General features: G+C 35.3%; 2 protein-coding genes and 1 pseudogene across 7 annotated transcripts; 1 reads left to right on the plus strand and 2 right to left on the minus strand.

The window, feature by feature from the left end:
* Positions 1 to 692: 692 nt before the first annotated feature.
* Positions 693 to 5,463, minus strand: LOC129307847 (uncharacterized). 3 transcript variants are annotated; one of them, XM_054948775.1, is made up of 9 exons: positions 5,320 to 5,463; positions 5,053 to 5,127; positions 3,805 to 4,206; positions 3,404 to 3,530; positions 2,582 to 2,894; positions 2,158 to 2,230; positions 1,623 to 1,713; positions 1,452 to 1,531; positions 693 to 1,118 (listed from the first exon to the last, which is right to left on the minus strand). In XM_054948775.1, the coding sequence occupies exons 2-9, from the start codon at positions 5,101 to 5,103 to the stop codon at positions 984 to 986; spliced, it is 1,272 nt and encodes a 423-aa protein (XP_054804750.1). In that variant the 5' UTR covers positions 5,104 to 5,127; positions 5,320 to 5,463; the 3' UTR covers positions 693 to 983. The 3 variants fall into 3 exon arrangements, with proteins under 3 accessions (XP_054804750.1, XP_054804748.1, XP_054804749.1); XM_054948773.1 differs by having other exon boundaries at positions 3,805 to 4,212; XM_054948774.1 differs by having other exon boundaries at positions 5,053 to 5,363.
* A 3,582-nt stretch (positions 5,464 to 9,045) lies between these two features.
* On the plus strand, positions 9,046 to 12,926 carry LOC129307902 (uncharacterized). Of its 4 annotated transcripts, XR_008592507.1 has the most exons (5): positions 9,047 to 9,109; positions 10,353 to 10,448; positions 11,223 to 11,352; positions 11,557 to 11,636; positions 12,204 to 12,926. XR_008592507.1 is itself a non-coding variant. In XM_054948849.1 (4 exons), the coding sequence occupies exons 2-3, from the start codon at positions 10,358 to 10,360 to the stop codon at positions 11,345 to 11,347; spliced, it is 216 nt and encodes a 71-aa protein (XP_054804824.1). In that variant the 5' UTR covers positions 9,046 to 9,109; positions 10,353 to 10,357; the 3' UTR covers positions 11,348 to 11,352; positions 12,204 to 12,926. The 4 variants fall into 4 exon arrangements, 3 of the variants coding, with proteins under 3 accessions (XP_054804824.1, XP_054804822.1, XP_054804823.1); XM_054948849.1 differs by lacking the exon at positions 11,557 to 11,636 and having other exon boundaries at positions 9,046 to 9,109; XM_054948847.1 differs by lacking the exon at positions 12,204 to 12,926 and having other exon boundaries at positions 11,557 to 11,800.
* An 11,727-nt stretch (positions 12,927 to 24,653) lies between these two features.
* LOC129308088 (probable 1-deoxy-D-xylulose-5-phosphate synthase, chloroplastic) lies at positions 24,654 to 27,561 on the minus strand (annotated as a pseudogene).

The following is a 27,561-nucleotide window of genomic DNA, read 5'->3' on the forward strand; positions in this document are numbered from 1 at the left end:
TCGTGAATATCAAATGAAGAAAATATTGGATCCAAAAAATAACGTCTGTAGTTCCTTCCAAGGGTGGAAAAAATTAAAATACGCCATGTAATTTTACAGATTTTTACCTTTGTCTTCCTCAAAACATGAGTAAAAATTAATCATGAATTAATATAATTTTAAAACTATCAGTCTTCATATTTATTTTCCTCTGTGCAATCGAATGAAAAGAAATATGTATAGCCTAATATCTTGTTCAAGACTTGTTAGATTAAATAAAAAGCAACCATCAACAAATAAACTCTGAAAAAAATACATATAAACATTAATACTCAACACCAGCTGCTCATGAATCTAAATCTGGCGGTTCTCATTGTTTTTTTGATATTTGTGTTCCACATCAAATTTATAAATACTTTTTTCATTTAAAAATGTGAGGCATTACTTCTGTTAGATATTCAAAAATATAAAATATTTTTAATCTTTCAAGATATAATCATTATTTTTTTTAAAAAAGTGCCTCTACTAAATAAATCACTTGATATTTATTTTAGGGTGAAACATTCTATTAAATAAGGATAAATATGAAAATATAAAATTAATTTGAATATAAGTAACTATTTTATTAGAGGATGAAATTCGATTAAAAATATCTTATATTTTTTAACGGAGGGAGTTGAACAAAATCAAAATCAATATGGAATCACATGGCCTACTTAACATCATCCTATCTTGATGAGCAGAAAGCTACACAGCATCCATTAGCATGAAAATTTACTCATCTTAGATATTAACAGTAAAATCCTCTTTAGAACAAAGACTGCCTAAACAAAAAAGTCCAGACAATCTGTTTTCCTTGCTTGCCTTCAAATCCTAATACATGACATCATATATATATATATATATATATAGAAAGAGAGAGAGGATACAACATTTGATTGATTGGTAAACACAGGGAAGGTCGTGACGTCAGTAGATAAACAGAAAAACCTTGTCGAGGAGACTCATACTGGGTTGGCATCCTGGGGAACTTGAAGACGCCAAGAAACATACTGGATATATGCATAGTTGATGCTCATAGCCATACCAAAACCCAGAACTGATGAAAGCAGTATTGCATATATGGCCTTCAAATGTACCTGCAACCAAGTCACACGAAAAGATACATTTAACAGTTGTTTCAGATAAACCAAATGGCTGTCTCAGATAGAAGAGAAAAGACAAAAATACAGAGCTTCCACTTCCATCTCTCTAAGATCAGGTAAATAAACGCTTCTCAGAACTCAGATCATTGAGGCTGTCTATACACAGGCCTACCATCACTGTTAGGAAATTACACCTTTATTATTCATATGAAAAAATATATTTTGAGGGATTTTGGTTGTTTTCCTTGATTCCCCTTCTTGTGCAACATCATGCTTGGTTTATATGGCATCAATAGTACAAAATGATTATGGGAAATTTCCGCTCACCATAGTATAGAACAGGTGCACGGTTATAGCCACAAGAGCAAACTCGAGAGCAGCATATGTCCATATATACTCTTTTATTGCTGCAAGCAACACGAATAAACATTCAAACAGTAATTAAAATAAAATTGGGGTGGGAAATGGTGGTCCTGTTTACTGTTACTGAGACCATACCAAGGATGACTGCAAAAATGGATGCCAGGAGACCCAAGGTAAAAGCAAATGGCGCTGCTATAATGATTGCTTGAGTCTTCATGTCAGGAAGCTACAAAATGTACACATCAACATCATGTTACGTCAAATATGATTGTACATTGAAATTTGAGGGGAAATATAGAAAAATAAAAACATCTCTCTAACTTCTAAGGTGTATCCAGTCAGACATTTTCATGTCACAATACTGTAATGCATAAATAATTTGTGGTTCTCCCTTTTGACCACCTGACCCCTCCAAACACAGAAAAATCTATATCTTCTTCAGTCTAAAGATAACACTGTACTCCAATCATGTGAAAGAAATAATAATTTCCACTTGAAGGCGAACTCCTTTTTTTAAAAAAAAAAAAAAAAGACCACAGGAAGAAAAGATCAAACAGATGTCAGAAAGTGAAAACAACATTCAATCAGAATGAGATAATACAACAAATGCAGTTTGTATAATCATGAAATTTATTTCCCATAAGCTTTCTCTTATAGCAAATAGGCATACCAGTAGCTGCTCGAGGAAGAAAAAATAGCATATTGTGCTTATTAGGACAAGCACCACAAAGTCTTGCCAAGCACTGTAAAAAGAATAGGAGCAAATAATGAATCAGCAAAACGTTACTGAACCGTGGTTGATGAAAACTAAAGAATGAATACTCAATATTAGATGCTTAGCAATTGAAGCACCCGTTAATTCATTCTGAAAATAAGTTGCCAAAGTAACACTTCATTACCAGCCATGTTAATGATGAAATGAGAAAACTCTTGACACTATGGACTGACGAAAATTCTTGATACTATCTTATAAATAGAAGATGAAATCCATGTGTGTGAATGTACAAAAACTTACGGCCTGGATTTTCAATTAGAGTATATTAGTTTTATAATGCAAGAACAGATTAAGTTTGAGGATGTGATTATCGAATCACCTTATTGTCTCAGGATGCATGCTCTGCTCACCCTGCACCTGTCTCCTTCCTGTCTGAGCAGAGCTCGGCAAACGAAGCAATGTTACAGGTAAATTCTGAACCTCTTGACAACAAACATCACATTTCTTATTTCCTTTTGTGGTAAACCATTTAATTGCACATTCTTCATGAACAAGTGTTAAGTCGCCCTTACAACTGCACTCTAATTTGAGGGTGTTCCTTTCATCACAGACATCATAACAGATTCGGCAAACTGCTTCCTCTTCAGGAATTTCTTCATCAGCATCTTCCACTGGCACAGGAGTTATTTGATCTGGTTTGCTAAGAAACCAACGTTAGATATGAACATATATATTGTGAAATATAATTAATTAGGAAATATTCTTTTCTAATTTATGGGGATATGATTCTGATTTATGGGGATATGATTAGATAAGATTATGAGGGTAAATAAGTGATTTGATTTTTTCCGATTATTGCCTTGTACAGTCAGCCTTGTAATCGCGTATATATATATTTGCACAGTGAATATAATATATATCAATCTGGTCAAAATACCTTCATATATATATATATATATATTCTCCTATTTACGTGCAATATATGCAAAAGACTGGATAACTCAAGTGTCACCAACTCAATAAGAATTCAGAAATTAAACTAGAGTCCAGCACTATAATACTGATACAATTCAGAAATTAACTCAATTATCAATTAGATGCGCTGTCTAAATATGAATATGATGTCAACAGAACTTGCCTGCTAATGATAAAGTCTATTAGATTAAATCATTCAAATCATCTTTGAATTGACATAACGTACCATCATTCTGATCTTGCTGTGCATGCTCACTATGGGCAGCGAAAGACAAAGATCTTACAATAACCATATTCCGCCCAGGCACAGAGAGGGACCTTGAAACCTTGGAACCTGAAGCAGCAGGAGCTTTCTGCACAAAATTAAAAAGAATCCTTAGCTTGTTTTACTATCACAAATGCCAATATCCCAAGGCAAAGAGTAATATCACGTTAGTGTGCTCATGTCATAATAGTTTTACAATGCACTAAACAAAAGCTTGATTAAATGTCTACATCAGGTTTGATGCCAAACCCCAAGAGTAACATAACTTTTGACCATGAATTAAACCTTCACGTGGATCCAGATGCAGAAACTATTTGAATTTCCATGAATAAGGCATACACAGGAGATAGAAGGTAACTTGCATGGTGTTTAGGCTGTTCGCTGTATGTCCTTGCAGATGCAGGTGTAGAAATTGAAGGGGACAGATTTGTAGCAGGTGTCACAGGAAGAGAAGTGCATCTTGTCCATGAAACTGCAGATGTAAAGTTGGCCGTATTTGGACTGTCCGGAGCTGCCTTGGGATCTGAATACAGGAGGCTGCTTCTTTCAGCCTCTCCTGTTTTGCCTTTCCTTTTGAGGCTCAGCGCCCGCAAAAAGCCTCGTGGCGATGGAATCACTTTAGAGAAACTTTGAGAATGGTCCAGAGACCTTACACCACGTGTACTTCCAAGCCCTAAATGTCTAGGTGGGATTTGAAGTGAAATATCTGGCCGCCTCCCACTTGGTCCATTATCCGACACTTCTTTGTTTAGCTGAAGGTCAGTCTGCAACTAACAAACAATTTTAAGAACTTGTGTTTAGTCATAATACAACATGACCAGTCAAAGCACCATAGATTACAGAGTGCATACATATAGAGCATGCCAGTTGCAATGAAGTACAGAACAAACTTCCAATTAGAGAAGAAAAACCTATATACATCCGCAACTCTGTCTGTAAGTGTCAACTACATCAAAAGCAAATACATGAATGACTCGCCAGCATCAGGGATTGCGACCATTGCAATGCCTATAAACTTAACTCCAGATTCTCTCTTTTTCCAATTTGAGTGTAAATTTTACCTCATGGGTCTCTTTCATCCTCACATGAACTAAAAATTTTTAATGAACACAAATTTATGAAATCCAACTGGTAATTTGCAGATTATGCGTGATATGTTCTCTGGAAAGTAACCAGTTAAGAACAAATTATTCAGTCATGGTAAATATTGAAACTAGGACGCAAATCTATAAAGGGATTTTAGTACAAGGACTAGCTTTCAGGAACGGTTTCAAGTAAGCATAGGATAAGCTGAAATTAGCAACCCCTTGATTTCAATTGGATCAATAATAACAAATAGCCAAAAGTGAAACTAATCACAAACTACAACATTTCATCCACAAGATTGCAGAAAAACAAACTGTAAAATCAACATTACTAGATTCAAGTATACAAGCTAAAAGTTAGAAACCTACTGCAGCTGTCTTTTTTTTTTCCTTAATTTTTTATCCATGTGTCATGAATTGAATTAGAAGAAAAGCAGAATAACCATCTTGCTTTTTATAGTGATAATAGAGTATTTAAAAGCACATAACTTTAAATGTTACACAGATCAATCGCAGAAATCCAACCTTTTGTGAATTATCAGAAGTTTCATTCGTGGCAGCCTGAGTCGCTTGCATGATTTGTAGCTTCAAAGATCAAAACTATGAAACGGGAAAATCCCAGAAAGGGAAAGGAAGAGTAAAATTATTAGGGAAAACCAGAAAGAGGAAGAAAGGAAAAAAAAAAAAAAAAGGCATTCATGAAAGAAGCCGACAAAGAAATAGTAGCAATGCAAGAGTATTAAATATTTGGTGGAAGACTGAGGGTCGTTGAGAGCATCAAGTATTTCATACATGGAATGACAGTGTTCCTTGTTTAGCTGCAGAAGAGAATGACGAGGATTGGGAAAGGATGAAACTTCTTGAAAGAGCTCGCTCGGAGGAGATGTGTACGGTTCACTGTTCAGTCCGAAGACTCCGGTTCGGTTCAGACCAGTTGGTGTCGTCGTCAATCGTCATATATGTTTGGCGCTTCGCACATTTGCAATTGCAATATTAACAATTATTTACGACTTGTGAGTGGACACCACAACTTTCCACACTTGTTTATTTACTTTTTTACGAGTTCATTTATGGTACAAAAGAAATTATGAAATTATGCCCACTGTTTCGATGGTTCACCTGATCCATCAATAATTAAATTAAAAAATAGCATAATATATAATAACATATGTATAATTAAAAAAATATCAAATTATTAAAATAACATAAAAATAAATTTACAAAATCCAGTTTTACAGTTCACAGAAAAGTTGAATTTAGTTTACAGGACAACATGGGGGCATGATAATGTGAGTATTTTTAGGAAGAAAGGATGAATCCGATCTTAGAAATCTGACTTGTTTTCTTCTTTAACTTCAATTTTAAACTCAATAACCGGTTCAAAATAGCTTAAAACATGAAACTTGGTAGTTTATTAGAGCATATGGCGGTGAAATTAGTTTAACTGTCTAGTCTGATCCAATTCTTAAAACAGTGATTATGTGATTTATCACGGTAAAAAAAATTATATTTTTCTTGGTTTATGAATATTGTTTTGTTTATTTACCTTTTATTATAAGTTTTTATTTGTGTGTGTATTTATTTTATAAAACAAGAAACAGACAACAGGGACAAACGGGAAGAAACTCATAAGAGATGACAAAGCCATTTCAGTTAGATTATCAGCAGCCTCGTCAGAAACTTAAACAAGTAATTATAGGAAAATTAAGGTTTGAATCTTTATAATGACCAGATTTACGAAAAAATAATATTGTACGAGCTAAAAGTTAAGATATTGAATTAATACTTTTTTTTCTTTTCTTTAAGAAAAAACATGTTGAAGGTTATTCAGCAGTGCGGTAGTGCGTAGTATTAAAATATACGATTACGATGCTTTTGATTTAAAAATAAGTTTCACGAAAAATCAAATATTCCTTCACTTTCTCCGCCGTGCAATTAGCTGAATCATTGTCGTCTATTGATATGGACTGTTGCACCATAATATATTGTCGCTTGTAGATATAGAGTGTAATATAATATAATGTATGTTGCAAGCAACATGCATGCTTCATAATTCACATCATGGCACGCCCAGATATTTTAAAAAAATTACATATAAATCTCATATTATGATTATTTGCGAATCCGTTCATTTATAAATACGTATCGAAATTTAATATGTAAATATATAAATTAAATTATAAATAGACTAAAAAAAAATTTAAATTTTTTATATTCAAGTACTGATTGTAATTTTCTTTTTTTTTTAGTAAAATAAATTTGAACTCCCTTTCGTTTTCCTAAAATTACAGAGAACTCTTCTCTATTTTTAAAACTTACATTTTAATCCAATTTTTAATATCATCAGGAATATTTCGTTAAGGATATTAAAATACTTAATTTTTTATTTGTAATTATGTAAAAAAATTTAAAATTATAAATTTGCCCTTATAATCTAATTGTCTATTCTCTCTCTATCTCTCTAAATTTTTAAAAACTTTAAATAATTAAGCATATCAATATTTAACTAAATATTTTAAAATTTTTATGTTGAAATTAATGAATTTTTTAAAAAATAAACATAAATTAAATTGAGTAATTTATTATATTTAAATTTTTCATACATTTTTTAATTGTGTATTTGAATATTATTTAGACCAAATTATGTATTTAATTTTTTTAAAAATACTAAATAAATACAAAAAAATACGTTTACACAATTAAAATTGAAATACAAATAAAAAAAGTAAAAAAAAATATGTATGTATTATTTTTATTTTTTTGCAATTTGAATGATTTTTGGACAATATTCATAATTAAACAGGGATATTTTAGTCCAACACATATGATTTAACTATGGATTGGATGGATGGAAGTTAAATTTTAAAAATATAGGGAATGTTTTGGTGAATAGATATATCTGTAGTTATTCATTTTAGTACAATTTAATAGAGGATGTTAGATACTGCTTAACATTTTGTGGGCGCGGGCGCGTGTTAGATCATTGCTTACAACTCAAGCATCACCTGCTTTAACTCGGGAGCATCATGTCCTTCTTTATTTTGTTAAGTTTAAACTAAGCAGCATATGCCATAGTCTGAATTCAAATACCACATTTCTTTGTTTTTCACTTGCTGTTGTCATGTTTCTATCGATCCTCACCAGCCAGACATTTACTAACGACTTTTTTTTCAATTTTATTCCTTTGATTCATACCCAATCCACATTAATGTCAACCATGTCATGACAGTCCTTTTCATCTCGTTTCACTCAGCCTCGGGTTTTGTATATTTTGCATGACATTTAAGAAATTATAATTATGCTTTTACATTAGACTTTAAAACCTGTAACACCAATATGCGTTGCCCTTACTTGGTGGAATACATTATGATCACTCAAGTATAGAATTATCTCATATTTTTATTCATATAAATGTAGAAAATATAATTGGAAGAGTTCACCTTCAATTGAGTTTAATAATACTTAAATCTGACTTTTTTAAAAAAGTGTATTTTTTATGAAAAACAATGTAATTTCCTAACACAAAAATTCAACAATGGTAATTGTGAGAAGAAAATCTATGCGTCAAGTCCGCAGCCCAGATCTAGCTCAGTCCTCACGTTACGTTTTATTTACATGAATCAGAAATTTTGAACTAAGTAATAATTATCTATCTTTTTTTATCAGTCAATGCTAACATGAATCGCATGATCGTATCAGCGTCAACGGCATTGATGGATTTTTCTATTTTCATATATTGTTTGAGATCACCACCAAACCTCAATCTATTCAATATGCTTTATTTTGAATGATATGATCTGCCCACACTTGCAATGCTGTATGCATCACTGTTGACTCAACAGTTTAGAGTTTGGACTAATAAGCATGCACGTGGTTAATTAAGTGATGAAATTATGACTTAAATAATAAATTTAGTAAGTTTTATGAAAAGGATGCTCCCCGTGATAAATCATATTTAACTCGATCGAGGTGATTTTGCAGTTGAAGTACTTGTAGATGGTGTGAATTGATGGATGAAGTGACATGAGGTTGTCATCTTTTTTTTTTAATGTGTTTGGGTTAACTTGCAATAAAATTGAATTTGGGCTATTCAAGATATGCAAAAAAGTCCATCAGCATGTGTCCAATCTAATGGTCCATCAAGTACTTGTAGATGGTGTGAGTTGATGGATGAAGTAATATGATGTTTTTTTTTTTTTTGGTATTAAACTACCCTTTCATGGTATCCTTGGGACAATTTTTTTGAGACTGTTTTAATTATCACATTTGTCACTTCTCGTTTGAATTTTGCCTAAAGAAATGTCAGTCATAGTACTTTCTAACTCCATCGAACGCTCATTGTTTTTTTTTTTAAAATGTGTTTGGGTTAACTTGCATTAAAAATGGATTTGGGCTATTCAATATAAGCAAATGAGCCCACCAGCATGAGTCAATCTAATGGCCCATCGAGTATGAGCCCAACAAATGGGCCCACCAGCGGTCCATCCGTTGTTGCAGTTTTCCTGGGAACATCGCCTTCTTCTGCCTCGGCTGAACTGTCTTCGTCGTCTTCTCCGTCTCGGTCCTGCGATTCCTAGTCTAGGTATTTCATCTTCACTCCTGTGATTCTGTGCCTCAATTATTCACAGACACACATACACACATGCTCTTATTCAGGCAATGCGTTGTTTTTATGTTCACTTGCATTTAATTCCCTTCTGCCCCTTGCTGAAGTGAAAGCTTAATTATTTCATGGCATGCGGTAGACTCACGTTGGTTTGTTTCATAGATACTCTTTTACTCCCGTTTAACATTTGGATGATTGACTATTTCGCATTCACATTGATTGAAGGCTTTCTGGTAGATGATTTGAGTTATGCCAATTATTCACCCCAGACCTGTTTGGTTCACTTAATTTAAAGTGATGGAAAGGAGTGGAATTTTTGCTTTCAAGCTTCGGATTCTATACACCTTCAGTGGACATTGCGTGGAGCAAAGATTTTGATTGAGCTAGAGTGGACAATTGGCTGATAATAAATTTTCAATCAATCTGTGCAAATATTTTAATTTCCAATGCCTGCTAATAAATTTTCAATCTGTTCCACCTCTTCTGTGTAAATCTGGTACACATGCCTCTTTATCAACCTATTCTGCTTCTTCATGGGTAGTTCCACAAATTTACCTCCCTCTCCCTCCCTGGACCCAGCTGTCCTCCCACCCCTGGCAGGAAACGTCTCTCCTCTGTTTGAAGGAAACACTACTTTTCTCTCCCTTTCTGAAACCAAATGCCCAAGTAGGTGGGAAGGAGGCTGATTTCCATTTCGTGTTCTAAAATCTTGCGTATCCAAATGGGTCCCAAGTATCATTGGCAGAGAATATATGGATTTACTTAACTAGTTGTTGAGGAGTGCAACAAAAAGTGTACTTGCACTTGTATTGTCCGTGTTTTGCATTGTACTTAGTTTCCTTTAGAAGTAGTTTGTCTCACAATTGAAATATCACCTGCAATTGAGCTGCACGAATTTATCATATCTGTGTTAATCCTTTTTAGCCTTGTAGATTATTTCCTTTGATTTACTGACTTCACTTTTTATTGAAAACAGTGAAATGGTTGTCCTTAACTTAGCAACAATTAAAAATTGATTCTCTGCCGACTCTTAAAATTCCCTAGCAGACCTTGAATAAAAGTCAAGCATTAATACCTGCCTGGATGATAAAACCTTTTTGTTGTGCAACTTGTGGTGGTCTTCTTTTCTTTATCATGCCATTACCTTTCCTTAGTAGCAAGGGAATTTCCTTTATTGAATTATTATTTTTATCAACAATGATCATTGTCTTTAATGCAGCTTTAATGAAGTTTCTGGACTGGTATTTGAAGATTGGGGCTGTGTCAGCCTTGATTGGAGCTTCTATGGAGTTGTTCATGATCAAAACTGGCTTCTGTGTGAGAAACCTCCTTTTTCTTTTTTGAAAATAAAAAATCTTATTAGGTCTGTTTCAATTATTGTATGACCAGACTTGCAGCAAACATATTGGTGGTAATTAAATTTTTCAAATGGAGAGTTGAAATGAAGGTTGCTGTGGCCATGGACGGTCATTGTTGCTTATCACAGGTTTTTGGGAGATGTCATTTGTCGTGAAGTGGAAAACTGTGAAATACTGATAAAGTGTTTAATTAAACGTTGAAAATTCTGAAAAATTGTTTTAACAAGCCTTGAAAGGATTGTTACATTGGACCAAATTACGGATCTTTAATGTAAAAACCTTCAGACAAATTAGCTAGCTGCATTTCCATCATTTCTGGTGACAGATCATTTTTGAGGATGAGGGAGAAAAATTCGCTGACTTTGTTTATTTGACTCAAATTTACATATGAAGTATATAAACTAAATTGAAGCAATGAAAGCATAATGACATTGTGCGTTACCATGAAATTCTGGATTTTTTACGAGTTTTGCTTGGGGAAAAGCTGTATGTCAAGCACTTGATATAGCATTTATTCTAGTGTAGTTTCATTCTTATAACAGAAGATACCCAACTTTTCAACCGGTCAAGTTGCATCTCATAACCAGTTAGCAGCACCTCGTACACTAATAAGATATTGGGAGCTGGCTTATTGAGATACGATTCATGAAAGATTTTCTTTATCTTTATCAACAAAAAATATGGCCTTGTCAAGAATCTTGAATTTGTTGGCATTCCTTTGTATCATGCAGATGACAAAGTAACTGTTTTGGAGTCAGAGAAGCGTGCGTGGGAGAATTCTCCTGAAGCTAATGCAGTCAGAGAAGCTCTCAATCCTTGGAAACATCTTGATGCTGAAAGAAGGAAAAAATCCTGACTTAAGTATGGACCATTTTTTTTTTGTTCCTTCACAGATTTTCATGAAAGGAGACCTAAGAAAATACTCTTGAAAGTTATTGAACGCGATCTCTTAATTAATAATATTCCTAAAAGCTTGATAAATGATAGAGCACAATGGCGTCTTGCAATCCATATAGCCGACCCCACCTAGTGAGATAAAGGTTTGTTGTTGTTGTTGTTGTACAGATTTTCATGAAGGTGTAGCTAGGAGAGTATGCAAGAGAAGAAGGAAAACAAAAACAAAAGGAGAGCATATGTGAAGTAAAGTAATAGCATCAGAACTAGCAATTTGTTATAATAACTATGATATTGTCGTGGCTATTGGCCTATTGCCTTGCTTGTTGATCATGGGCAGCCTTTGGATGAATCACAGCCTTCAAAATGTAGATTTTCAAATCAAATGGTGTACTATTCCTGATGTGTTTTGTTATCTGCAATTGTTGATTGGAATACGGAGACTAACTTTAGCTTTTCGAAATTAGCTGACAACCTGATTCCCTTGGCCGTTGAACCAAAAACTTGACGTTCTGCGAAAACAAACAGATTTAGTGTAGACGGACTGCTTGAAAATGAGACAGATGAAGGACTTTATACACATCTGCAATCTGATACACACAGGTTTAATTACATTCCTTGTTCTTAAAGAGCAAGTGCGGGGGAAAAAATTAGAAGATGCATTGCCCCCGATCTAAAATTCAACTTTCACGGGTACCCCACTGCCATGCAAGTCTCCCAAAATAGTCTATCTTCCAGTTCACGGAAATTAACTCCACCTATCTTCGTTTCTTTTTTATCAACCTCCATCTTTATTTCTTCTCGTTCATCTTCCATAGGCAAAGGAGAAAAGCATTCTGACGCTGCATCTGATTGCCATGTCATGGAGCTTTGAGAATCCAGCTCATCCATGTTATCTTCATGACAACTAAATTCACCGGCTTCCTGATCATCTTCATGACCATCACCAACCTCAGATAGACCATATATACCGTCTGTGTCATAATTACAAGATTCAGCGTCATCCTCATTATGACCAGCAATAGTGCCCGTGCTGGGATAGAGACTAAATAAGCCAGAGTCTGCTTCTGAATCTGCGCTATCCTCCATGAGTAACCAAGATGATACATCCACGCCATTCATTTCTTCTCCCCAGACAAGAAGAGCGATCAAAGGTTTCACTTGTTTTCGCTTGGGTCTTCCAAGGCCAAAGCCAGGTTGAAGCTGACTTAGTATTTAATATTTGATTATATGTTTCTCAAATTTTTACCCAACTTTTTTTTTTTGGCCAAATCCATGATGTTGGTAGATCTGCTCCAAATCATGACAGTCATTTCTTGTTAGGTGGACGCTTATTGCTTGCCCTTCCTAACTTGATGGTGGGTTTCAGGTCATAACTCCACTCCATTTCAGTTTTTGAACATCGTCCTCTTTTTGAAAGTGCTTAATATACCGGTCGGTCGCTGGTCGGCCAGGAAAGTGAGGAGTATTTGATTGTGGACTAGAATTTGCTTAATCATATAAATTGGGTGTCCATATATGGCAAAGTCTAATTGATGGCATCATATAGCCCCGCTTTAAATGGTGTTTCATGCACAATTCATCCTAGGATCTGCCGACGCTTGGTATCAAATCAGAACAAATTGGGAAGTGATGGACTTAAATGGCTCTTAGTCTCATTTTGCACTTGCTTTTTTGCAGAGGTTCATGATTCGTATCCTTTGATTTGATATGTATCTCGGAAGACCAATCCGCAGGGCAATCTCATAGCGTGTCAGATTGAGATTTGGATAATCATCATTGAAGCCTGTTATTGCTCTCATTTCTCGATTTCAGGATCATTCAAAGGTTCATAATTACTGGGATTTACCCTAATAAAGCACGCTAGGAACTGTTCGTGAAGAGGGATTCCACAGTGATCTGACCATCTGCTGATTCTCTTACTACGTCATTCAACTCACCTGCCATAATTTTGACTTACTAATGAAGTTTAACTACTTTAATATACAAATGATGATATAATAATAATTCTCTAACTAAAAATAAATTTTAATTTAGCAACCTTCAATGATGTCACACGGTGTAAGTTATAGGTTATGTAAAATGGGTACTTTATTTTTACTACTAAGTCCATCAGAGCATAATTCACAATTGTTATTGCACATATTTCCCCCGATTTTATTTATAAATTACATTCTAGAAGATTTATTTAATTTTATTTATAAGTAACAATGCGAATTTTAGATAATATTTAAAAGGTATTATCAAAATTATCCTTCATAAAAGAGAAAAAATGACATAACATCACTTTTTAAATTTGTTATATTAGGACATATTTAAAATTTTATATATTTTTATTCCTCATACTTTCTTTGTATTGATATTGAAAAGATTCATAAAAAAGAATTATTAAAGGACCAAAGGAGTATAATATAAAATAATGATATTTTTATAAAATATAATTTTAAATATTTAGTTGATATATATATGTGAAATTAAAATTAAGAATAGAATATATAACATAACAACTGTAAAGTTAGTTATAATAATATACAAAATAAATATAATTATGTTAATATAAGGTAAAATCTATAATAACAATACTCCAACAAGTTCAAATTTTTAGAGTTATACTATTTTCTTCTTGATTGAATAAAGTTCATTTATCTCATTTTCTTAAAAAAAATTGCAATATCTTTTCCAGTGTAAATCATTAAATTATTTGTAATAAAATTAATTTTTATTTCACTATAAAGTTTTGTTTTTACAATGAATTAGGTGCATGATTATAGAAGTTTAAAAGAGAATAATGTTAATTTATAAAAATGTAAAAGTTATAAACAATGTTTAAAAAACCAGACTAAGTATCGGCATGGAAGAGGCACAAAACCAATCAATTAGATAAAAACCTAAATATTGCTATTTTAAATCTAACCTATACTATAAAATGTAAACCCTTTTTTTCCAATAAAAGGGTAAACAAATCTTGAAGTGAGTACAAATTAGAACAAACCAAACACTATTAACAAAGTTGTCAACTAGATTTTGACTACATTTAGTTGAAGCTACCAAAAAGGTTGTGATATTAGTGCTAGAAGAATGGCCTAGTCTTGTCATTTGATCTACACATTTGATGCTTTCTCTCCAACTATAGTTGACCTCTAGTTTCCAATCCTAATATATGATATTTCTAGTTGAATCAATGATACTTCCATGAGGATGATTCCTTCCACTATCTCGAATCAAAATGTTAATAGCCTTAAGAGAGTCAGCAAATAGTTAAATTTTGTTAAATCCATTCTGTTTACAAATCGATAAACCTGAGAAAATTTTCAAGATCTTTGTCGTTGAGATAGTAGTAAGCCTCAACTTACAATTAAAACTAAGAATCCAATGACCTTTATGGTCCTGAAGCACTCCTCCACATGCTGCTTGGTTCAAATACCCAATTGAGGCATTAACATCAACACAAATGAATCCATGCCTAGGTTTAGTCTAAAAAGAGTTATTACTTTGAATTTCTTAGAGCACATCATGCTTATAGTGGCCACTGCTAGAGTCTTCCATCAAATTGAATAGGAGTGAATAGAGAATTTGACTTGTTATGCTACCTTAGCTTTCAAAAATCCTACCGTATCTATTTTTCCAGATGATCCAACAGATAATGCAAAAGATCTTAATCCAAGGCCAACATTTGAATGATGTTTTCCCCAAATGTCTCCTTGTTGCTTTGTAACATCATCCCCAACATTACCAAACACAGTACACCAAACAGGGAATCCCATTATGATAACTAAGACATTTAAATCCCTCAAAAGTGATTATTAGAACTCAAGGGTTAAGATTCAAGAAAAATTAAGATTCAAGAAAATCATTTTTAAAATTCATTTGAGCCTAAATTATAGTTTAAAACCAATCGAATAAGGTAATAGAAGCATAAGAGCCCAAAACATATATAAGAAATGCAAAAGGAATAATTTTGAAAAGTTTTCCAAAAAATGGTATAATGTGTCGTGGCACAGGCCTCACCCTACCGTGGACTGCATAGAGGGAAACGTCCCTCTCTGTGTCTCACGCTATAACTCAAGTGTCAATAAGCCACAACGCGCAACTACTATCATGACAACGCTTTAGGCTAACTTCCAGAGCGCATCATTTTACCGTCTAACGTCTAATTTAAACAATTCAAGTGTCCACACGTAACTCTTAAAGCCACCTAGTTATTAGCACTGGTCTCACATCCACACACCACACCAAAAGAAATTTGATAGCCAAATCCAAAATGGTGCATTTTCTTCTCAAAACTACAACCAAGGTGTCCAAACTTATATATCAAGTGTCAATAATTGTGGAACATCTTGATCCATCTCAAATGGACCACAAACAATATGTACATACATTCAAACCACAACAACAACATCCCAGACAAGATTTAGCCACCTAAACCCCAATTTAGCATAAATGCCACAGGGGGTAACAAACATACAATAATCATTCCAATAGCCAAACAACCATGTGAATCAACATAAAATAACACTTGTACTAGTATATCAATCTCTCATAGCCATTACAACACAAATACTACATCTAAGGCCAAGATATCTCACTTCATAATAGCATTCAGGCAAGTACTTCTCAAAATAACATATGATTTCTAAGTTGGCAAATGTATATATCATTCATTACAAAACTAATAGAAATAGAAAGGACTCTACAAACACTAGCTAGTTTCCTCAATGCTCGATCGCACCTTCCTTTCCCTTGCTCCTATCAAAGCTTTCACCTATAAAATACAACCATGGGATGAGTCGAGGACTTAATAACTAAATAGTCTAATCGAACTACTCGTGTGTGAGAATAGATAGTGCATATATAAAGTGGCATTTAAAATGCATAGCAAGCTACACAAACATACATATGGTTATAGAATGATATGCATGATCAACACACCACCTTATATCTTTCTTATGTCTTCCAACTAAATTTGTGGGCTGACAATTCAATAAAACCAAATCTATATAACTAGATTGGCTCAAGCTCACTATTAGTAGGAGGCAGCCCTAGCCAAGAGCTCCTTCGACTACTATAAACCACAGATTCCCCTTGCTCTCGAATGTTAGGGGTGTCAATGCCCAATCTATCTCACATAATACTAAAAATTTTAATACTAAGTATCGGAGCCTTCATAGTGCCAATATACCATATAAATTTCTAAACAATATCCTTAACAACACACTAGGGTGAACTCCCACCCTCTCACAATAATCATGCCAAACATATAGTTTGTGATTCCATATAGCCACAAAATATAATTTTCACAATTTAATTATTTCCACACATATTCGTAACAAGTAAGTTCCCACTAAAACTATAAAAATTCATAAATAATTACACTTGAATATAAGGTTTAGTCTTTTAAATACACAATATTCAAAAAACACTTTTCTATTCCACTTCACATAGGGTTTCTAAATTGTAACAGCCCTCCACTCACCCCGCCTCCCCGAGGTCTTTTGCGGCGCTGGACACTCTCCCCCCAGGCCCCACAACAGGGCGACCCCACCCCTTACGGTGAGCATCAGGAGACAAAGGCTTCCCCGCAGTAGTGTGCGGATTATTCCCCTTGCGGAGAGCCTCCCCAGGTTCGATCCTCCAACCTCTACCACCTTAACGAAGTTGAGGCGAAGTCTGGTACCATTGAGTCTGACTCAATGGTACCAGACTTCGCCTCAACTTCGTTAAGGTGGTAGAGGTTGGAGGATCGAACCTGGGGAGGCTCTCCGCAAGGGGAATAATCCGCACACTACTGCGGGGAAGCCTTTGTCTCCTGATGCTCACCGTAAGGGGTGGGGTCGCCCTGTTGTGGGGCCTGGGGGGAGAGTGTCCAGCGCCGCAAAAGACCTCGGGGAGGCGGGGTGAGTGGAGGGCTGTTACATTAAAAGGCGCCTTTTATGTAACAGCCCTCCTGGGTCACCACTGCCTCTCCAGGGTCTTTTCCCAGGCGCTGGACAACACACATGTCACCACATGATTGCCGGCTTTCCCACTGGTGGTACAGTGGTTATTCCTCACCCCACCCTCACGGGGGTCTTTTGGAACCTCCCCAGACTCGAACCTCCAACCTCTACCACCTTAACGAAGTTGAGGCGAAGTCTGGTACCATTGAGTCACTTGACTCAATGGTACCAGACTTCGCCTCAACTTCGTTAAGGTGGTAGAGGTTGGAGGTTCGAGTCTGGGGAGGTTCCAAAAGACCCCCGTGAGGGTGGGGTGAGGAATAACCACTGTACCACCAGTGGGAAAGCCGGCAATCATGTGGTGACATGTGTGTTGTCCAGCGCCTGGGAAAAGACCCTGGAGAGGCAGTGGTGACCCAGGAGGGCTGTTACATAAAAGTTGACTCAATGGTACCAGACTTCGCCTCAACTTCGTTAAGGTGGTAGAGGTTGGAGGTTCGAGTCTGGGGAGGTTCCAAAAGACCCCCGTGAGGGTGGGGTGAGGAATAACCACTGTACCACCAGTGGGAAAGCCGACAATCATGTGGTGACATGTGTGTTGTCCAGCGCCTGGGAAAAGACCCTGGAGAGGCAGTGGTGACCCAGGAGGGCTGTTACATTAAAAGGCGCCTTTTATGTAACAGCCTTCCTGGGTCACCACTGCCTCTCCAGGGTCTTTTCCCAGGCGCTGGACAACACACATGTCACCACATGATTGCCGGCTTTCCCACTGGTGGTACAGTGGTTATTCCTCACCCCACCCTCACGGGGGTCTTTTGGAACCTCCCCAGACTCGAACCTCCAACCTCTACCACCTTAACGAAGTTGAGGCGAAGTCTGGTACCATTAGGTCAACTTGACCTAATGGTACCAGACTTCGCCTCAACTTCGTTAAGGTGGTAGAGGTTGGAGGTTCGAGTCTGGGGAGGTTCCAAAAGACCCCCGTGAGGGTGGGGTGAGGAATAACCACTGTACCACCAGTGGGAAAGCCGGCAATCATGTGGTGACATGTGTGTTGTCCAGCGCCTGGGAAAAGACCCTGGAGAGGCAGTGGTGACCCAGGAGGGCTGTTACATAAATCATAATAATTTCATGTTAATACTATACTATTACAAAACAAGAGCATTAGCTTTAAAAGTAATTATACAACCATCCAAACACACAAATAGAGAATTTAGACAATTCAGTTATCTCAACCTTTTTGTCAATAAAAGGATTACTGTAGTCAAATAATGGCTCCACACGTGTTCATTAACATCACAATGCTTGATCAACAATTAATCTATAAAATCAAACTTTTAGTTGTTAATCTACACGCTAATTACCCATTTTTAACATAATTTTGGGTACCTATTATACCCAAAATCTTAATTTAATCTAATCAATTCTCCTAACACACTTCATTAATTCTACTTAACACTCAAACACACTAACAACTCTAAATCTCTACCCATATTGCTCTTAATCTCCTAATTGCTACTTAGGGTTTATTCAAACCCTATCCAAAAACTTAAAATCACTATATAATCTACAAATTTAGGTTTAGAGGCTTGATTTAACTCCCTAATTACCCAAGAACAATCAAAATCAAGTCCCACATTACTGCAAAACTCAAAAATTCACATAAAGGGAGAGGAAGAGGTTTAGGAAGCTTACCCAAAGATAAATATTACTCTAAATACTTCCAAACTGATTCCAAAGTTAAACCTTAGCACCTACCTGTCACAACTCATCACCTTCTTGCATTTTCTCTTCTCCCACTTCTGATTTAGGTCTGGTTTCGCGAGTATGATAAGTGTAAATTTTGTACTTGTGTCGGGATGCATTGGCATGTCTACCGTGACACATAGCACAAAGAACCGCACACCCGAATTAAACCTCTCTTCATGCCACGGTCCGCTCAAACTTCAATTTAGCCCTTTTCTAAGATTGTCTAATAATCCATTAACTATATTAGTCTCACAAAAGCATCATTAATCAAAGTTCACTTAATTTTACCACTATACCCTTTTAAACACTTAAAATTTTCATAGTTAAAATCTAAAAAATTACATGCTTCCTAAATCCAAACCTACAAATTGTTAAAGGAAAAGAAAGATGCATAATGGTTTGGAGTAATAATAAGCTACCACACCTTTTTTGCCACACAATAGTCTCTCAAAATATGAAGAATATTTTTATTACTATGACACTCAAGTGGACACTCTACATTACTTGTAATATAATGCTTGGCTGTTAAGGAGTTAGTGAGTAATCTCTCATGGGACACTTGCTAGAAAAAGAATTTTACTTTTTCTTAGATGAGCCAATGCCAAAGGTGTTTCCACGGGCAACCATTAGTTTGTTGGATGTGATTATCAATAGAATTGTAGGCCAATTTGATGCTAACTTTACCGTTAGTGGCGTATCTCCAACAAAACACATCATCTCCTCAATATATAGGGAGATAATTCCCACATGTTTTTTGAGACACCCACAAAGGGAAGAAATGGGCAAGAGCACCTTGGTTCTATTATATGTTAGGAAGAATAAAATCACTCACTAGGTTTTGAGGATTAATATCTTGGATGTTGTTAATAGCATAGGCTATTAATGGTTGATTAAGTTAAGTCTAAAGATCCCACCAAAATTGAGTATGTAGCCTACTCTTGATTTGCTTACCAACCCCTTATTGAAGTCTTCCTAAATAGTATTGATGGCTTTCTAAATATGTGAGGAGTTTGTTTTATGATTAACTTTAGGGATTACATCCTCACAACAATGGTATTTTGTAACGGACTTAATTTTTTTATCATAAATTTTTCACAAAAAGAAACCTTTCTCCCTTTTTCTTTATAATATATATGTTTCTCAAAAAATGTACCTGCCCGACCCGAACAACAATGAGGTTAACAATCATTACTAGGCTTAAGGTAAATGAAACCTAATAAACAATTTATAACAAGTTTAGGGTTCAATAACAGTTTATAGATATCATGAATCTTGCTAAACACACTTTTTTATACCATTAATAAGTACAGTTCAAAATAAATGGGCTTGGCCCAATAGAAAACCACGGTTTACATTGGCACACTCAAAAGTTATCCAGCTCAAACAAAAAGATTAAGCTGTTTTCATCAAATAACTTACAACAATTATTTAAAATAAAATTTATATGAGATTCCTAGTTCATGACAGTTATAATTGCAAAATAAACTGAAAAACATGTGCCAAGCCAAGAGAAGGGAGCCCAAGCTCGCTTCTTCGGTGCCCTCCTTGTATCTCCACTTGACTGCTTACTTGAAAATCTCAGTAACAAATGGATATTCTAACATATACTAACATACTTTTTGAAACCAATTTGTAAACATATCCATAACTATACTAATGTATTTCACAATCCTTTTACAAATAGTGCATAAAATAGGGAATGCATGATTCATAATCATATAACTATTTTTAAATCAATGTCAAATTAAAACAACAATAATATATTACCCAAACTCACCCTTATAACTCTTAACTCTCTTATTACTGCTAACTGGAGCCTAAACTAAAGTTATATCTTGGCAAAGATACATTGCCATTAGAAGAAGACTCCTTTCTTTAAAAAGGAGATGCCCATCATCCTAAAATGTCAAAGACATTAGGAATTACAAGTAAAAGGCCAACCACTACGCTCATAATGGAGGCAAATCATGTGGCATAAATAGTCAACCATCAATCCCAAACAAACAAATAATGACATTACTAGCTATCCTTATTACCTATTTTGTATTACATAAAACAAATGTTATATTTCACAATAAAATTACACAAGCATTAACATATATGTGTATTTGTACAATAATAAAAACCAATATCTCAGTATATGAACAAATATTTTAATGTTATATCTTTTTCAAGCTATAAAGAACTCAAACGTGTAGAGAACTTCTTAGCTACCATAACAAATTAATCTACGATATCAAATGATATAAATAGCATTATATATATATATATTGTAATTTATCGATTAAATATAAAATTCAACTAAACCTCTCAAATTTACAACCATATCCTTTCAATCTAAATTCATTTGATAAAGATCCAAAGCTAAGTTAAATTAACTTACCTAAATCTCAAAAACACAATTTAATCAATATGAATATCCTACACATTAGAAATCACAAAATTTATAGTTAAAACCTTAATTTTAAACTCTCAAATCAGTTAGTAAAACAAATCTAAATTAATAGAATTTAAGTATTAATTTATCTCTCCTAATTTATAGTTCCTGTTATTAAAAGTCAATACTTACTCTAAATTCTAGCCTTAAAATTTGCTCTATTCATTAAAATTTTACTATCATTAAAAAGCTCTAGATGAGTAGAAAAATATTTAAAAAAAATTTGAAAATAGGAATACTTTTAAGTATGAAATCATATCTCAAAATCTCCTTAAATTTCTTATCCTCTCCTTCCTCTTCTCTCGATCTCTTATGTGCGTCAAATGAAATAAGGAAGCAAAGCCAATAGGATATATATATATATATATATATATTGGCCGTAACACCACTGCCTCTTCTTCTTGTTCTTCTTTTTTTTTTTTAACTTCAATATACTTTCTCATTAAGTCTTCTTTTTATTATATATATATATATTTATATTTATATGTTATTATTATTATTAATTCAATTTCTAAAAGCAAAACTTAACATAAAATTATATCCTAAGTTAAACAAAAAAATCTCCAAACTAATTTATTTACCTTCAAACATTCTCCCTAATTTTTATTAACTTTAATTAACTCAAAAAAATTAAATTGGGATGTCACATATTTGGCCCATAGACACTTCACCGAGAGAGCATTGGGTTTGATGAATAGGCTCCAACACAATTTCATTATAAAAATCTTATTCTACCTATACAAATCCTTGATGCTCAATCCACCATATATTTTATCTTCCCTAACAGTATCCCATGAAATCAAATGCATTTCCTTCTTTTCCATCTCCTGACTCTAAAGAAAACTCCGGCTAATCTTCTCAATGTAAGGTAGAAGGGTAACGCAGAGATTTCATAAGGTACTAAGGTGGTTTGCATAAGGTAGAAGGGTAAAGCAGAGAACACTCCTATAATAAACACTGTCCTTACAACCAAATTTAGGTAATTTCTCTTCCAAGATGAAAGCATTTTTCTTGTGTTGAGGACAATATGATCATACGTTCTCTCAGATGCTCTAGAGTGAATTAAAGGTGCCCCCAAGATATTTTTCTAGATCAGAAGTGAGTCCAGTCCCCAATATTTGGCTAAGTTCCATTCCCTTACTAAAATGAATACTTCTAGAGTAGAACATTTTTTACTTAAATTAATTCTATGATCAGAAATATTGCAAAAAGTAATCATAACATGCCTAATTACCTCCATCTGCTCCAAAATAGCTTCAGCAAATAGGAAAAAATAGATGAGATATAACAGGTCTAGAATTAGAAAATTTCATTGGCTTATAGTTTTTCTCTTCAACTTGGGCTCTTGTAAGATGATCGAGTCTTTCCATACAAAATTTCATTGGCTTCCAATCGTTTTATCCTAAGTTGATAAACTTCTTAATTATTATCCTATTGTTTGGGTGGACTTTACCCCTTGGCATTAAATAGAGGGGCCAGATTCTATTCATTCACTTTGTAAAGATGGTGATTCGTAAAATAAAATAAAAGCTACTTGGATAAAACGATCGCCCGCCAACGACCATAACGTTTGGGTAGTGAAATTCATGTAATAACTGCCATAACTAACTAATCTCTCTGAAATTACCCATAGCCCCTTCGTTTTTTAACGCATTACTTTCGTCTTCTCCGATAGGACAACGAAAGACTGTTTCAATGGGCAAGTCCCCAAAAAATTACCAAACCAAAGTATGACCTTCCTTAAACGAAATTTTAATTTTAAATGGCCCCACATGACTTTGATTTTATCCTTTTTTTCCCTCGTTTTGAACACATTTTAATCTGATGTTAGGTAATAGTCGTGGAATTCAAAGTCTCGATGCACTGCAATGCATGTGAGAGAACTGTTGCCAAAGCCATCTCCAAGTGTAAAGGCACTTCTCAATTTAATTACTGTGTTTAACTTTGAATTTTATTGATGGGGTTATCACATTATTAAGTTTTAATCATCTGGTTTTGCTAATTAGGAGTAGAAAAATTCACAACAGACATGAAGAAACACCAGGTGGTGGTGACGGGTCGAATCGACCCGAAGAAAGTGCTGAAGAAACTGAAGAAGAAGACAGGGAAGAAAGTGGAGTTTGTAGGGAACAAGAACGAGGAAGAAAAACAAGGATGTGATAAAACGGGTCAGAATTCGGGTCTGGTTCTGATGAACCCGTTTATGCATCAATTTGATGGTTGCTTAGACACTCAAGTCTTGATGATCTTCAGCGACGAGAATCCACATGCATGTACCATAATTTAGAGAGAACGCTTGTTTTGTTATTCTATTTCTATGACGACACTGCAATAACATCAATCATACCATACAATATAATAGTAGTACCAACTATAACTTCAAATGCATTGACTATATTTTTTCTCCATTTGCCATTGTAACTTCAACTCACAAGGCCAAATGCTTTGTGATGATGTGGACATATTCTTTTGCTTTTTGGTTGTAATTGAAGGATTGGGACAAATGTAATGTGTTTTATTGCTTTGTCCTCACTCCTCATCATATCAACTGAAATGACATAGGAAAACCACTAAAGTACACCAACTAATATTAGTGCATAGCATTGGCAATACTCTTAATTTGTTTTATGCTTCTTTATTTTATTTTATGGATTATGTATATAGCATTAGTTCTCCACTCCAGAGGAATAATGAGGGAAAGGTGGTACGTTGCATTATGTTCATTCTCTTCAACCATGAATTTTATATGATTACATGTGTGTTCTTAAAGCACCAAGTTTGCAGACTGGTAATCATACATTTCTTTAGTTTTCATGTGTTATGATGATAAGCCTTCCTCCCAATAATAACTTCCTGGATAATATTTTATTAATGAATCTAATTTCTCAATGATATGGCAAGCAATGGGTGTGAGTGAGTAGTTATTAATAAAATAATTCAGAAGAATAATTTTCACACATCCATAAATGTGCTATAAAGGAAAAATTAGTTCTTTATTGATCACGAGAGTTGTATTCTTTAGGATTCAAGACGAACGATGAGAAGGAATCAAGCTTTTTCTACTTTCTTTTTTTTCCTTTAAAAAATTGATAATGCTATGAGAGTTTAAATCATAATTACCATACATTTTCCATTCCACCCTTACCTGGTTGTTTCCTGATTTATCCACAGGAATCATTAAACCTTCCAAGTAGAGATACCCAATTTTTCTATTGTTTTTTTTTTTTTTGGGTTCTGAAGATTTACATGAACAAGACAAGCTAAGAATAAGAATAAGAATCCATGTTCCAGGAAGGAGAGAGGTAGTTCAATCAAAATTCAAAGATAGTGGTAGGTGAGAAAATGTGGCACTTCAATTTGGCCTTGTACATTTGAATGTTACCTCCCTTCATACTATCATGCATTTATGATGTCCACATTCTGCTCTAGCGTTGGTGGGGACATCTGTGATGACCAAGAACATTACTTTAACATTATAAAAATGATTTCAGTGACCTTGAAGAGTGAAAGCTAGGCCATGCGTGCCGCCTTCTTATGTGTGATATCTTCAGTGGATTCTTAAGTATATGCTGAATTACTTCCTAGCAGCAGCAGGATGATTGAAATTGTATTTCCATTTACAACTAGAAAGTTAGACTGTTTTGACAACCTCGTGTTGTCCAAGCACGTATTTTACATAATACACTTCGTACAGTTTGGGGGGGTGGAAAAACCTCTTTGTATATTTCTTTCATGACATAGCCTCCAGAGCTTCTCTTGTCTGTCCAATTATGTTGAGCTCCTGTGAGACCAGCTTCAGCCAACTGATCAGAAGGTGATCCGTGTTCAATGTATCGATCAGGAAGAACCATTGGCCTCCACTGCACAGTTATGAAGGGATCGCAGCAAATATTGAAGAAAATCGCAAGGAAATTGCAGTATGTTGAGTCATATATTATTGACATGTCTTTGTCTTGGATTAATTCTTACCTTCAGTTTGCCGTCCAGAAGGCCATTGAGGGCCATAAACTGAGCAACATGAAACCCAAATTGATCTTGCTTCCACTGTGATCAAAACCTCGTGTGATTTTGCGAGGCTGCGAATAAGGGCATGATCCAATGGCTTGCGGAAACGAGCATCTGCAACTCCTACTTGCAAGGCATGACGTGCCACTAAAGAAGCTGCAGCTAAACAGTTCAGAACAGGTGTTCCAAAGCCCAAGAGGGCCACTCTTTCCCCTTCAATCAATATCCTACCTCTTCCAACCAGTTACAATACCAGCACTCTCACATTAAGTTAATTCACACGGAAAAATAGTCAATTAAAGTTCCTAAGGAACTTACTTTCAAGTTTTAAAATGTGAACATACCACGCAGAAGAACTCTTTGAAAGAACCAATATGTGACACCGAGCTTTAGTAAAATAAAATAAAATGCCATGTTTATGTAAGATTGTTTTTGATGATGTCCATTAGGGTATGTGTGGAGAATTGTACATCTTTTTACCTACAGAGGGATGCCTTTATTCCCTGCTGGTAGCTGAACACCAATACCATTTCCCCTTGGGTAACGGAAGCAGCATGGTCGATCATCAATGGTGGCGGCAGTTGCAACCATATGGAGCTCTGCTTCATCAGAAGGAGCCATCACCACCATGTTAGGGAGGCATGCCATGAAAGTGACATCAAAAGAACCAGAGTGTTGGACTATCTGCTCCAACTAGTCCAGCCCTGTCCATTGCAAATCTTACAGGCAGCTTCTGCAAATCCACATCATGCACCACCTGTGCAACAAGTTAAATCATCCACCCTGTCATGACTAAGTGATGAGGTGAGGTAGAGGGCAAAAAAATATTGAAGTGTTTAAACCACCTGCTCATAAGCCCTCTGCAGGAATGATGAGTAAATTGCGCAGAAAGGCTTTAAACCTTCAACGGCCAGGCCTGCAGCAAAAGTAACAGCATCCTGCTCTGCTGTCCCCGCATCAAAGCATCTTGTTGGAATCGGCATTCAAAGAGATTCAATGCGGTTCCACCATCCATTGCAGCATGGATGGCAGCAATGTCTTTGTCAGATTCTGCTCAACAATCAAAGCCTCTGCAAAGTATGTTGTGTAAGACTGTGTAGCAGCCTTGGTTTTGAATTGCTTTCCAGTCGCACCATCGAACCTGACAACTCCTACAAAATCAAACTAAGTCACGCCTGTATTCAAGGTCGCAAGTTTAAGTCTATATAATGAAGTATTTGGTGCTGCCTACCTAATGAAGGCAAAATGACCAAAATATAATAAATCATGAAGACAAAAAGTTTAAAAAGAAAAAATCAATGCCACCTTTACCATGATAGTTGTCTGCTCTTTTTTCTGCATATGGGTATCCACGGCCTTTCACAGTTACAACGTGGATCAGTACAGGACCAGTTGTTTTAGCACTTTTAACTTATTTGAGAATGGCGACAAGATCATCCATGTTATGATCATCAACTGGTCCAATATAGTAGAGTCCAAGCTCTTCAAACAGTGGTGATCCAGAACCGCTGATCATGCCACGAGCATATTTATCAACTCTAGCAGCTAACTCATGCATAGAGGCCCCTAGACCAGAAAAACCCTTGCCGGAGGCAGTTTGAACAAGACTTTGCACGAGTGTTTCTTCATAATTATAGGCATGTGGTCTATTCCTCACCTTGGCAACTTCTCTCAATTCTCTAAGGAGCTTGTTTGATTGCAACCTACTGAGAGCACTGCTCAAAGCTCCAACAGGTGGTGTGGGCCAATCGAAAGTACCAGTTGGAAGAGAGACCTGTTTGTTCTCATTTAGAATAACAATCACTTCAGAATCCAGATGTCCTGCATTGTTCATGGCTTCATAAGCTTGTCCAGCTGATGGCTTCATCACCAATAATAGCAACCACATGATTCCTCCTTCCCATCAGATCCCTCCGGACAGCCATTCCTGTTTGTTTGATAAGATATTAGAAGTTAGAAGACATTAGTAATAACGCTTGACGTCCAAGATAAAGTGAAATACTTATTTTAAACTGTGGGCAAAAGAGACGGGAGAATTATGATCACATG

The sequence above is a fragment of the Prosopis cineraria genome, unplaced genomic scaffold (assembly GCF_029017545.1).
Source record: "Prosopis cineraria cultivar Desert tree isolate PC_DT_omini unplaced genomic scaffold, ASM2901754v1 PC4, whole genome shotgun sequence".
NCBI lineage: Eukaryota > Viridiplantae > Streptophyta > Magnoliopsida > Fabales > Fabaceae > Prosopis > Prosopis cineraria.

Coding starts and splice junctions, on each gene's coding strand:
- LOC129307902 (XM_054948849.1), top strand. CDS start 10,358: ATGAAGTTTCTGGACTGGTATTTGAAGATTGGGGCTGTGTCAGCCTTG. Junction 10,449..11,222: donor CATGATCAAAACTGGCTTCT/GTGTGAGAAACC, acceptor TGTATCATGCAG/ATGACAAAGTAACTGTTTTG.
- LOC129307847 (XM_054948773.1), bottom strand. CDS start 5,103: ATGCAAGCGACTCAGGCTGCCACGAATGAAACTTCTGATAATTCACAA. Junction 4,213..5,052: donor CTTCTGATAATTCACAAAAG/GTTGGATTTCTG, acceptor ATTGTTTGTTAG/TTGCAGACTGACCTTCAGCT. Junction 1,532..1,622: donor CATTTTTGCAGTCATCCTTG/GTATGGTCTCAG, acceptor TGTTGCTTGCAG/CAATAAAAGAGTATATATGG.